Source organism: Etheostoma spectabile, chromosome 23 (assembly GCF_008692095.1).
Source record: "Etheostoma spectabile isolate EspeVRDwgs_2016 chromosome 23, UIUC_Espe_1.0, whole genome shotgun sequence".
In the NCBI taxonomy this organism is placed as follows: domain Eukaryota; kingdom Metazoa; phylum Chordata; class Actinopteri; order Perciformes; family Percidae; genus Etheostoma; species Etheostoma spectabile.
In genome coordinates, this window is record NC_045755.1 from 10,800,041 (window position 1) to 10,812,782 (window position 12,742).

General features: G+C 38.7%; 1 protein-coding gene across 1 annotated transcript; it reads left to right on the forward strand.

Annotated features, from left to right (window-relative positions):
- The first annotated feature begins 188 nt into the window (after positions 1-188).
- Positions 189-7,283, forward strand: ube2nb (ubiquitin-conjugating enzyme E2Nb). The gene is made up of 4 exons (XM_032505046.1): positions 189-346; positions 1,823-2,069; positions 3,251-3,391; positions 5,503-7,283. Exons 1-4 carry the CDS (start codon positions 317-319, stop codon positions 5,544-5,546), a joined length of 462 nt encoding a protein of 153 aa, XP_032360937.1. The 5' UTR covers positions 189-316; the 3' UTR covers positions 5,547-7,283.
- The last annotated feature ends 5,459 nt before the right edge of the window (positions 7,284-12,742 follow it).

Sequence of the window (12,742 nt, forward strand, 5' to 3'; positions counted from 1 at the left end):
TTCGAAAGAGCCCATAGAAGAATATACCTTTAACCAAGCACAATTTTGAAGTACGTGAAAAAGAGCATATTAAATGCAAATATAAATAAATAAGAACACATATTTAAAATGAACTATTAAATTGTTAGAGTAATTTTACGATTAGTATTCATATCCATCTTTACATATGAATAGACAACCATGAACAGCAGCACATTTCCTTGCGTCATCTGAAGCCACCGGAAGAGTGAGTTATCTGTCTCCGCCCCGGCACCTCAGTCAATCCAACCTGAAGAGAAGGCGAGTCCACGGCTAAAAATATAATAGCTAACACAAGATGGCCGGTTTGCCTCGTAGGATTGTAAAGGTACACTTTACACCGGACATTGTATATTTATCTTATATAACCCTTGTTTGGGTATTTTAAAGTGTATGTGGTGAGAATATGGACGTACAATTACTGCCATTCAATGTGTAGCCTGACGTTAGCGCGACTAGCACAATTAGCTCGCATCTAGCTAGCTAGTTATCAAGCTAACTCGCTGATCTGTGTCTGCAAATGTTTTGTTTGCCACTTCCGTTTACTCCCTTCTGTCCTAAATGTGTTTATTTTGGTTCGAGTATTGTTTTTGTCGTTCTGAAAATTGTAGTTTTCACATCACGGGGCTGCTAATATTATAGTATGGATCAACAAATTCTGACAATTTGTCATAGTCTCCTTATGAATGGTTTCGCTATGTTAGCTAACGTTAGGCTAGCAGCGGTAGCTTCGGTGATTGATACACATGTCTGCGGTGATGTGAAACGCTGTCCTGTTGGGCTCAAAACATTAAAATGCTTGTTATTAAGAAAACCTGCTCGTGTTGCTTCTTGTTTAGAAGACGAAACAATGATTTAGGGAGGAATCTAAGGTCTGTTGCGGTTTCCTCCCTCAACCTCACCGCGACTTGACTGGGCCAGGCCCCGGCAGCTGTGGGGGCGATCAGCCTATTCCGCCACATCTAGCAGCTATTAGTCGGATTAAACTGGTTTTCTCAGCCAATAGCATACCGTTGACTAAGTGAAAACACGACACAAGCTTCCACTATGAGAACCTGTAATTTGTTTTCCAATCTTAACGAAGACATGAGCATTATTGACAACAGGATTTAACTAGTTTCCTTCTTGTTTCCTGCAGATGTTCCGGTGCACCTGCTTTATTAAATGCCGAAATATGGAGAATGTTACAATTCCTCATTTAGATTATTCATTAGTAATTAATTACTAATTTAATTAATTACTGTTAATAACTCTTTTAATTCATTATTTAGCCATTTTAGTAAAATTATCGAAATTCACTGGTTATTGTCTCCAAGTTTGAATATGCTGGTTGAGTTAGCCTTATGTGACACTAAACAGAATGTGTTTGGGATGTTAGGGTGGGCAGGACAAGCGATATCAAATCCTTTGGGGTCTTGGTAATTATGGACATTTTTCATTTTTTTATAACATTTTATATATCAAAGAATCAGTTTTTGTTTTGTACTATTAGTAGCTGCATTCCAAAATTGATCATTTTATTTAACAAATTTAAAGTTGAACATGCTAAGAAGTTCTTTTTGTGTGTATTATTTAAAGTCAGTCATTGTACAGTACATCAAAAGTGTCCCAGCCCCTTAGCTACTTTCTAGTTTCTGTGCTAAACAATAGCTTGTGGAATGGAATGTGCTTTTGTCTTTATGTGGCTGAGTTTGGAAGTGTGGGGGTGTGACTAAGCTGGGTGCAGGCTACACCTACAGCATTGTTTTTCTACTCAGAAATGTCAATAATGGTGTTATGTATTTCTCATTCTGACCACACTCAGGAGACACAGCGGTTGATGGCAGAGCCTGTTCCAGGGATCACGGCTACTCCGGATGAAGGGAATGCACGTTACTTCCATGTGATCATTGCAGGGCCTCAAGACTCTCCTTTTGAAGGAGGCACATTTAGACTTGAACTATTTCTTCCAGAAGAGTATCCCATGGCAGCTCCCAAAGTACGATTCATGACCAAAATCTACCACCCCAATGTTGACAAACTGGGAAGAATATGTTTAGACATTTTGAAAGGTAAGAAAACATGATAGTATCAATTAAATTTTATATTTTTTATATATATATACACACACAATTGTTGTTTTTCCTTGGTAGAATCAATGTTGATCCACCTTCACAGCTAATTGCAGGAAATTGTAATTGTAAAGTAAAACGTTTTGCTTGCATGGTTTTCTATCAAACCCTAAAGTATGCAAAAAAATAAGCAGCACCATGAAAAGTTAAAGCTACAACTAGATAATATCATCACATACCCTTCACCATATATAGAGATTGGCAAGGGGAACTTTCCATAAGATCATCTCTCAATGCAAATCAAACCAGCTTTTGGGGTAACTGAAATAACACCATGCCAGTCTCTAGGAATGGTGAAGGGTATGTGATGATGGGGGGTTATTTCAATTCCAAAGGCCAAGGGAACTTTATCAGAATGCATAGTATCCTTGATCCATGAAATAACTTGCCTTAAAATAAAAATCTGCCTGCCTCTATGGGAATTTAACATAGGGGTGTAAATACTTATGCCCTCTTATTTTAAGGAAGAACATTTATTTTTGTAGGATACATTATTCATTCATAAAGACAGTTGGTGTCCTTAAAGGTTGAATTTTTACTAATTCTTTTAATTAAGGCATTAAGATCAATTTCCAAAAGACGTTTATTTTTTTGTATTCCTCTTTAAAATAATTACAATATGAAATGGCTGAAAAGCAGCTGTTATAGATGCAGAAAGCAATCTTGCGGTATAAAGCCACACTAAGCAGATTTGATTACATCTGTTAAATCATGTTTTGGGGTAAACCAAAGCAACGTAATGTTTATTTGACAAGAGCAGAACAGACAACAGCAGCAGGGTTGCTAAACTTGCTCTAAGGTACTAAAGAAAATATTGGAATGGACTGTGCGACCTGTCCAGTGATCTGCCGTTTGACACTAGCTCATTTTTTTTTTTTTTGATTCATTAGATTTACTAGCTATTTAGTAGAGTTTTCCATTATCAAGTAGCCTTAGGGTAATTTAGATCTCAATTTATAATGGGCATCAACTCTCATCCATTAGGGTTGCTGCTCGCAGTCACTGGCATGTTGTGGTTACATGGCCATCTTGATCCCCTAATATCAATGCCGTATTGCCCTGAAGGTTCCCTCATTTTCGCTAATTTGAGCTGCTGTTTCTCTTTTTGCATCTTTTTCCAGATAAGTGGTCTCCTGCCCTGCAGATCCGCACAGTGTTGCTATCTATCCAGGCGTTATTAAGTGCTCCAAATCCAGATGATCCTCTGGCAAACGATGTTGCAGAGCAGTGGAAGAAAAACGAAAGCAATGCCATTGAGACAGGTGAGGATGATAATATTTCAGTTCAACACTCATTAAAGCACTCAAGGTAAGCTGTACTGAACTACTGTATATTGCCAGTGACACGGGTGGCCCAGTATGATTTTAGATTTGTCTGGTGTTCCTATAAATGTATAAAAAACAACAACAGCTAGACATTGTTGGTTGCATAGTCTGACTGTAAATACAGACAAGTATGGCAGAAAGAAAGCATGGTTGAAATTGATGCTGTTTTTAAGTCTGTAAATCATCTGACTGAGATAAAAGGCTCTCAAATTAGAGCAGCACAGTCCATTGAAGACAATTCTGCAAATGAAAGATGTTATGCTGTTCTCCCAGGGTTGAGAGTATTGAAGGATTACAGTTTGTTGTCTCGTGATGTCCATGTCTGAGGACCCTGTAAAAATAATCTGTGAGGCGTGTCTTGATGGCTGGGCAGCACTGCACAGGGACAATGAAATAGTTGGAACTGTTAAGACACTGTTAAATATGTTACAAACAACATTGTTAAATGTCTGAGAAGAAGCCAGTGTCAGAATGTGCAATAGAGTGAAGGGCTTTACTTCTACCAGTTTTGTCAGTTGAATCAGATTTGGCTGTTAAGTACAAAAAATATTCATACTGTGGCGGAAGCATGTTTCATTTGACATGGTGTAAGAGGGCTTTATGACATAAAGGCAACAGCCAGATGTACAGACCAGCGTCTGCACTCTCCTCTATTAAACAAACTAAATGTTAGTATAAACACATCCCACGTTCCTTCTATTTTCATATAGATTGCCAAGCAATGCTTTATTGAACTGCCAGATTTTTGAACTGGGTTCAGCGGGACGTTTGGGGTGAACAGTAATGAACTGCAGAAATGTGCAACAACTTTTTTGTCGTCCCTTGATATTAAACAAAAGCCAATAAGATGAGCTGTAAATTTACAATTTCAAGCAGAACGCAGAAGATATCGTAATCTCGGAGCCTGACAGCAAAAACACACGGGACGCGGAAGCCATTCTGTACAGTGTAGAGCAGCAGGATCGCTTCTCCGTTACGGGGAAATGCACGTCTCGTATGAACACCCAGGCGTGCGACCAGGCACAAATCTGGTGTTTTTCGCTGTGACAGGGAAAAGCTGCTCTTCCTTTGGGCAGTTGCCTCCCTGTCACTCAGACTCACCCTAGGTCCAGGTCCGGAGCTGCCTGTACCGTTAAAAAGCAGCACAGCGGGAAAACGAGGAGTGCTCACTCTGCAGCTACTTCTGTGGACCAAAATGTCCCCGGAAGTAGCTGCGCACACTGTCACAGCGCAATGGAGATAGACTAGATGCACAATGGTTTAGCCTATAGCATGTCCATCAAACTCTCTGAGCCCCTTGTGATAACAGATCAAACTGCTTGTTTTGTTTGGCCAACCCAAAGATATTCAAGTTAAAATGATAGAAAACAGAAAGCCAGCAAAACCCCTGAGAACGGAATCAGAAACTTGATATTAGTAAAAAAAATCAACAGAAACTGAATCGTCAACTATTTTGATAATGAATTCGTTGTTCGAAGTAATTTAATTTTAAGGAAAAATAAGTATTGGTTTCACAAAATGTGCACATTTTCTGCGTTTATTAGCCCTGTCTGGTAGAAAACTGAATTCGTTTTTTTTTATTTTTTTTATTAGATTTCCAACCATTTGTGGAACATACCAAGCAATTTAAATATGGCAACTTAGGGTTTGGAAAATATTTCCCGAGAATTTAAAGACCAAGCGATTGGTCCAATAATTGAGAAAAATAATTGGTAGATTATTTGATGATAATAAGTATAATCCTTAATTGCTGTCACCTGGAACCAACACAGCAGTAGCATGTTTGCTTGATAAACTTTCTAAATGATACACTGTTCATTAAAATTCACTGTGATTAATTATCCATTAACTGATTAAGTGACTTCATTGTTTTGGTTGTTTCTTTAGAAATACTGTGACATTTACTTTCAGCTACATATTGTTGTTTAATGATCTGCGTTTACTCTGCGACACTTTCCTTATCCACAGTCCTGCACTATACCCCCCCCAACACACACACACACACACACACCCTTCACCACCATTTTATTTTTCTGTTTCTCCCCCAGCCCGATCATGGACCAAGCTCTACGCTGGCAACACTGAAGTATAGAAGACGAGAGACAAGGCGTCTGAATGTGATTCACAAAATGTACTCCTATTCTGTCAACATTCGAATTTAACGGACACAAAAAAGAGAAAAAAAAGATTATAAGTCCAAATCTATTTGAAAGAAATGACAAGATTTACTGCTGCAGACCTCTGGGTGACTTATTTTCCTCTCGAAGACGCGTTAAGTGTGTGTTAGCCTTTTTTTTCTGTGTTGCTATTTAAATGCATGGACAGAGATCAACACCCTCCCCACTACAGTCTTAGAAAATAACATGCAATATGTTGTCCTGAACCAGGCACATACTGGTACGTTTGCAAAATATACTTGCATTAAAGCTGTTCTTCTTTTAACACATGCATTTGTCAACACATCTGTATGTCTTTTCTGAGAGATGACATGTTATTTCAATACGTAGTGTGTGCAACTGTCTTTTCACTAGTCCTAGTAAGCAAATGAAAAATATGAATATGATGACGTTTGTCTTTACTCTTTTTAGGGAATACGGTGAGTTTTTGGAAAATAGCCCTTACACTCTACAAGAAGGTTAGTTGGATTTCCACTCCTGTGTCTGTGCATAACAACTCGTCACAACACTGAACATTTAGTTGTTGATGGTGCAGCAACTGTAGTGTAAAATCATTTCATATACAAATGGGGCACTTAATACTGAGCACAAAGGTGAGGGTTCCACATCAGACACTTTCTGTAACCATAACACCAATCAAGTTAGATTTTAAAGAAGCTGTAATTATACACTGAAAAACAGAGGGGTCTCAAAGGGCAAAGATGAAGCATTTTCATCCATAGACAACTGAGAGAGGTTTATTCCAACATTTTGAATGAAAAGTTGCTGTATACCTGCCAAATTTACAGGTAGAGAATACACAGTACTAAACAGCCCCAGCTAACATTTGAAAGCATTTAGTCCATGGCTAGTGTCAACTTGGGGCTCCAGCATATGTAATTTGTATCTCTTTTTCATTATTTACATTGTTTTACATTGATAAAATAGACAAGGATGTTGCGTGAAGATGCCTGGGCCCAATTAGATGAGGACTTTGCTTATAATACTCTAAAATCAATGATTTCATGTCTAATTAGTTTTTTTTTGAAAAGTAACGTCTGTTTGGCAGCAGTATAAAATTTTGCCTTTTTCTCTCCACTAATCAATTTTCAGTCAAATGGGGACAGTTTGGGGAGGGTGAGCAGATTACTTCCACATGCTTTTAAAAAGCCATTCCCAACACATTCAGAAAGGTAGAATGACACCCGTAGTTAGTGCTGAAAAGGATCAGTATGATGTGTTGAAAATGTCCTTTTTTTAAGGGTGTAGGTCGTTAAACTGTTTTTATTGTTTTGTTTTTTTTAACTGTCTGTCCATGCTATCCATGTTCTGTTTTCTATTTTATTTTCAGTGTTACTTCATTAAAAAGGCATGCACCATAACCAAACTGATATCAGGAGAGTTTAAACTAGTATTTCTTTGGGGTGTTTGTAAGAGCTGAGACGGTACGGTGTCTTTGAAGGGAAAGTTTAGGCTTTTTTTTTTTTCTTTCTTTCTTTTTTGAAGGTTTTGTCGTTAGTTTCAAAATTGTCTTTGACCGTCAGATGGTTTCCCCTGTTTTTGCTCGTTCTATGATACTGATCTGTGATGATTATGCAAGTGGGCATTGAATTAATTGGGTTATTGTGGTAGCAAAAACGTGATATTACAAATAAAAAGTATTAAACATTAAAGGCTATTACCAGTTTTGTTTTGGCTAGAAATTTCCCCAAGAGTCCCTCAAAGTTGCAAACGTGAAATTTCCAAATTCTAGGTCGGAATTTGTGTTTTTTTTTGCCCATAGCTCTCTACGTGATCATATCGCTTCTGTATGGCTCATCTGAGGGAGGATTGTAACACTATGTTGTAGTAAAATTACTTTTAACATTTTTTTTTTGGGTTGATCTCTTGTCTAGCTTCTTTTTATTGGATTATCGCAGGCTTGGTGTTGCTGTAGTTCTGTTTTGTGTCCCGTACTCGCCCAGAATTATTAACTGTTTATACCTGCTACATTTACTCAAGTCTGGAAGATGGAGCACGGCTTAAAACCTGCTTAATTTATTGTTCCTGAGGGAGTTGACGGTTAATCTAAACCAAGAAACAGTCAGTCACTGGATTTTTAAGCATCTAGATAAAATGATATTTGGATCAAACTGATAAATCAGCTCCCTATGTGTTTTGTCGGTAATTTCAGTACATTTGCATACATGGCTCTTCAAATACTCTGTAAATAAACCGAGTTGAGTAAGTAAGTAGAGGCTCGTCTGGATTATGTTTTGTGGTGTTTGTGTTCCCTTAAAGGAGAGACATTACAGAAAAATGTAATTTAGGTAGGGTGACTGCTTTGAATATATTTATGTATCTTGTAGGAATTAGGCCACTACCATTTGATACATTTTAAAGCAGCCCACAGAATTTGACTTAGAGGTTTGGGTTGCCCCATAAAGCCTTAATCAGAGCAAGTGCATGGGCATTTTGCATGAGTGGTATTAAAGTGAAGACCCTGAGACGGCCGCATACACTTGGCACGCTGAAAAAAACCTACATTACATTTGCTGGAGGAAGGACCGTTCGTGTCCAGCTGAGGGAGGCATTGTCACTTAAACAGTGGTGAGTCATACAAAATACAGCGCATACTGTTATTTATTTCTATAAAGAGACAAGTATTTAACATGAACCTATTAAGACTAATTGATCTAAGGATTCGAGGTATGTTACAATAGATAATAGATTCACACTTTTAAAGAGATATAATTCAGCTGAAATGGATAAATCTGTTGCCTTGATAGCACCTGGTTGACAACTGCTTACATATAGTCAACTATACAATAACTATGGTATTTCCCAAATTTGTATGAAATAGGTCCTTTCTGCTCCCAATAGACAGCTTGACTTGTCCATAGAATTCCACAAGATGGACATGCATATTTTACCTGGATCAGACAATTTCACACCTGTTGGTTACTGAAAGTGAAGAATACTTATGTTTTTGTATGTGTACTTTCTCAGGGTTTGTTAAATGACATCCTCTCAGTAGTACCCAATTATGTCAAAGATATTTGTCCAGTCAAGGTGTTCGGATACCTGAGCAAATACAATCTGTATACTTAATCTTTTGCAATAGCTTTGCAGCGTCTGCCTTCCTGCAGGAGGCACCTGTCCTGGAGGCCAGGTTTATGTGTTTTCATGTTTCCTCACCAGAAACAAAGGTTTTACATTGTTTTACAATCATGGCTTTGTTTATATGGCAACAGTGGGTCATTCAAGCTGGTATGCAGCCACTCTTTGAGTGGAATTGCAGGAAATGATTCCCCTCACTATCTGAAATACCTGTCTAAGCATTAACTAGGCTGTTGTCTCTCTTGCACCATCCATCGGAAGACAATGTCTGGTTGGAGTTAGATTCATGTCATTAAATTTAACTTAACACATTTATAAATTTGAGCTCATGATCGCCACCACTGAAACACATGTTGGGTTTAAGTTAGGTTGATAACAGCAGAACTAACAAATTGAGACATTGTTAGTTACTATGGTCTCTGCTTTTATAGAGTTTGAAGCATCATTTGTAACCACATTTCTTGGTTTGTTTTTTGACGGATGAACGACCTTTTTAAAATATGATATAAATATATGTATCAAAACAGTCGTCAAACTTACTGGGGCAGAGGCGCTTGTCAGTACAAAACCCACAAATACTTAGCACTTCTGCACTGATGAGTCCCAAATGCTGGGCTGTAGCCAGGAAAAAAAACACAACAACCGCCCAAGAATGATTTTTAAATATTTAGATTTGCCGTATTTTCTGTGTTCAGTTAACTATTTTCTCAGATTTCAATTTCCAACCATGGGTTATGAAAGCAAATCTCCCTCTGGGGCAATAAAGACTATCTGAAGGTCAATGTAAATGTCAATGTAAATGTAAGTCTTGCCTTCTGTTTCAAAGCCTTCTCCACACTGCTAGTACTTAAACTATGGTGGGGAAATACTATTTTCAAATATAAATATCTGCTTGTTAAGTGCTACCATGTTTTTTTTTTTTTTTTTTAACTGAATAGCGGCCTAAATCATCTTTGATTAAGATCAATTCCCATCTTACTATATAACATGCCTTTATTCAAGATTTATTAATGCAAAGTACAAGATAATACTTAATCAAAACAGCAACACTTAATTGTAACCCTCCCCCTGGGGCAAGTAATTTCCCGGAGTCTCCGCTGGTCCAGCACATAAGCCCTTGTACATTTTTGTACCGATTAAACTCACCATATATGATGTGTTAACTGGTGAGCTTTAGAGGGATGCGGTAGGCAGATTTAGTTACCTTTGGACAGAGCCAGGCTAGCTGCTTCCTCCCGTTACCAGTCTTTATGCTAAGCTAACCGGCTGCTCGCTTTAGCCCTATATTTAACAGACAGAAATGAAAGTGGTATTGATCTTCTAATCTAACTTTGCCAAAAAGCAACTATCCCCAAAATGTCTAAACTATTCCTTTAAAGTAGACCGTTACTCTTTTGACCAAAACCGATAATTGCAAGCAGTTAACATGGAGTTCGGATGAACAAAACTACACATTTTAAGAATGTTGTCCCCTTGTGTACAGTTTAATTCGCCAGTAAAATATTATTGATTTAATGTCACATTTAATGCCTTGTTGTTGGCAGTCTTTTTTAGTGCCCCCCCCCCCCCCCCCCCCCCCCCCCCCCCCCCCCCCCCACTGCTTCAGGTAGTTACTCTGACTCGTGTCTAGTATGAGTTGAACATTAGTAACTCTAATACTCAATTTATCCTCGCAGTTTATGTCCCAGATTACTTTTAAACAACAGTTCACTGCAGCACATGCACTATTTGAGACTGTAATTACACTTGCACTTGAAATACTGGTTACAAGTAGTGCACATTGCAGCACCATGGAAAATAATCCTAAAAAGGTAAATCGACACGGATGACATTTTGTCTCCAATTCAGTGTAATGCATCATGTCAGTGTATGATGAGGAGCTACAGTCACAGTGATCGCTGACACAGATGACGTGGAGCCAGCATCCTAAAAATAGCCCGCTCCTCTGACAGATCATGTCTCGCTGTGATGGCTGACTGCAGGTGAAAACATTGTTGAAAAAACATCCTGTTTTGGCTGTCGCGTGTCATCGGCATCAGCACTTACATGAAACCAGACCTGCGTCGGTCAGTGCAGTTTTTAAAATGGAGAGCGTGTTTGTAATGAGAGCTGATGGATTGGATGTTGTGCTTCAGTTCCCTTTCCTTTTTTCTACTACTCTTCATCGCCTCATCTTCTTCCTCCTTCCCTTTCCTCTTCCCCCTTTACCTAATTTTCTTTCCTCCCCTCTTGTCACACCCTTCCCTTTTCTTCTCTCCTCCTCCCATACCCCTTTCCCTCCACCCATCTCCCTCTCTTACGTCTCCCTTTGTCTCCATTCCTTTCCATGCTTCCTTTTCTTCTCTCCCTTTTCCCCCTTCTCATTCTCTTTCTTTCCACTCCTATTGCCCCTTTACATCCTCTGATTATCCTTTTGTTCCTGCTTCTCTCCTTTCACATCACACATGCTTCTCCTCTTCACTCCTTTTCCTCCTCTCATGTATCTCACTTCCTTTTCCTGTCCTCTCCTCTCTCTTTCCCCTTCTCTACCTTCTCTCCCCTTTTCTTCCTTCCCTCCTTCTTCCTTCTCTCCTCTCTTTTTTTCCTCTCCCCCTTTGCTTCCTCTAACGTCCCTTCTTTTCACCCTTCTTCATTTCTTATTTCTTACCTCTCCTCTCTGTCCCACTGCAGATGAAGTTCAGGGGTACTGCAGTCGGAGCCCTCACACATTTACCGTCCTGGTGTGAAATAAACATCCTTATTACCCTCCCTGGTGTAAAAAAAAACAAACAACAAAAAACTAGTCCGCCAGCCAAAAGGGAATCCCTCCTTTGGCCATAGCAGGTATCTAGAACCCCCATTCTTATTCTGTATCTCTCTCTTTTTCAAGAGTTAGATTAGAGATGTTTTTTTTTACAACTGTTATACTAGACAGCTGTAGTGGAATACTAATGCATGCTGTGCTTAGCTTGCTGTAAATGTAAATTAGGAAGGAATTTAAGAGGACTATAACTGTTTGATGACTTGCCATGACATTTGGTACAGACCATGTAGAAACTGCTACTGACATTCACGGTCCTCTCATGATGAGTTGTAACAATTTTGGTAATCCATTACCTTTTATCTAGTTACATCATCAGGTCAACACTTTGTTTCAAGGAAATTCCTGCAAACTACTGTCATTTCCCTCAGCTCTACTTTGTGTTTAGTACTGGTAGATGTTAGCATCCCAACCTTTGCATTGCATTGTCACTGGGAGTGTTAGCCTGCTGATGGGTGCAATTATCTGAAAGGAATTGCAGTATTCCAATATATTTTTTTATGCATTTTTTTATTTGAATAAATTATTTCTCGTACAATACAATCCGTGCATATTTGTGAATTGGTTGCCACTCCTTATTCTTGGTACTAGTACCTTTTTGTTTGTGTTTGCCACTCCTTATTCTTGGTACTAGTACCTTTTTGTTTGTGTTTGCCACTCCTTATTCTTGGTACTAGTAGCCATTTGTGTTTGCCACTCCTTATTCTTGATTGCTTATTCTTGGTAGTATTAGCCGTTTAGTTTTCCATGCTTACGGAAGGCTTGTATCATGTGGACACATTTTGTTGTCATTTCTTAGAATTACTCATGGGAGCGGCAGAAACTATGCACTATTGCTTTAATAACCAAACATGTGTGTTTAATTTTTATGATTTTGAACAAACATCTCCCGGTGGTTTGTGTTGAGGTTCATGGGGCAAATAAATTAGATCTGATCAGATACTGGAAATAATTATGTCTGAGCACTGATCTTGTCAGATGTTGACAGACACACAACAAACGTGCATACTTCTTGTCATTAGAGGCTTGGTGGCAGTCTCGCCCAGCAATGTTAAAGCATGTAGAGTGAGCAGAGTTCTAATTTGCAACAATGACCAGCTCCCTCTACATTATCCCTTACATAATTAACAATCTCCATTATTCAGTCTTTCTTTACGGGGCCTGAGCAGCAAAGCCACCACCCAGACATGAAAATAAACCCACGACTGTGCACTAATAGATTACAGTGTCGGG

Bases quoted from the DNA above. Each gene is read 5' to 3' on its own strand.
- ube2nb (XM_032505046.1), top strand. From the start codon at position 317: ATGGCCGGTTTGCCTCGTAGGATTGTAAAG. The intron at 347-1,822 runs GTACACTTTACA...GACCACACTCAG, and splicing joins TGCCTCGTAGGATTGTAAAG to GAGACACAGCGGTTGATGGC. The intron at 3,392-5,502 runs GTGAGGATGATA...TTTCTCCCCCAG, and splicing joins AAGCAATGCCATTGAGACAG to CCCGATCATGGACCAAGCTC.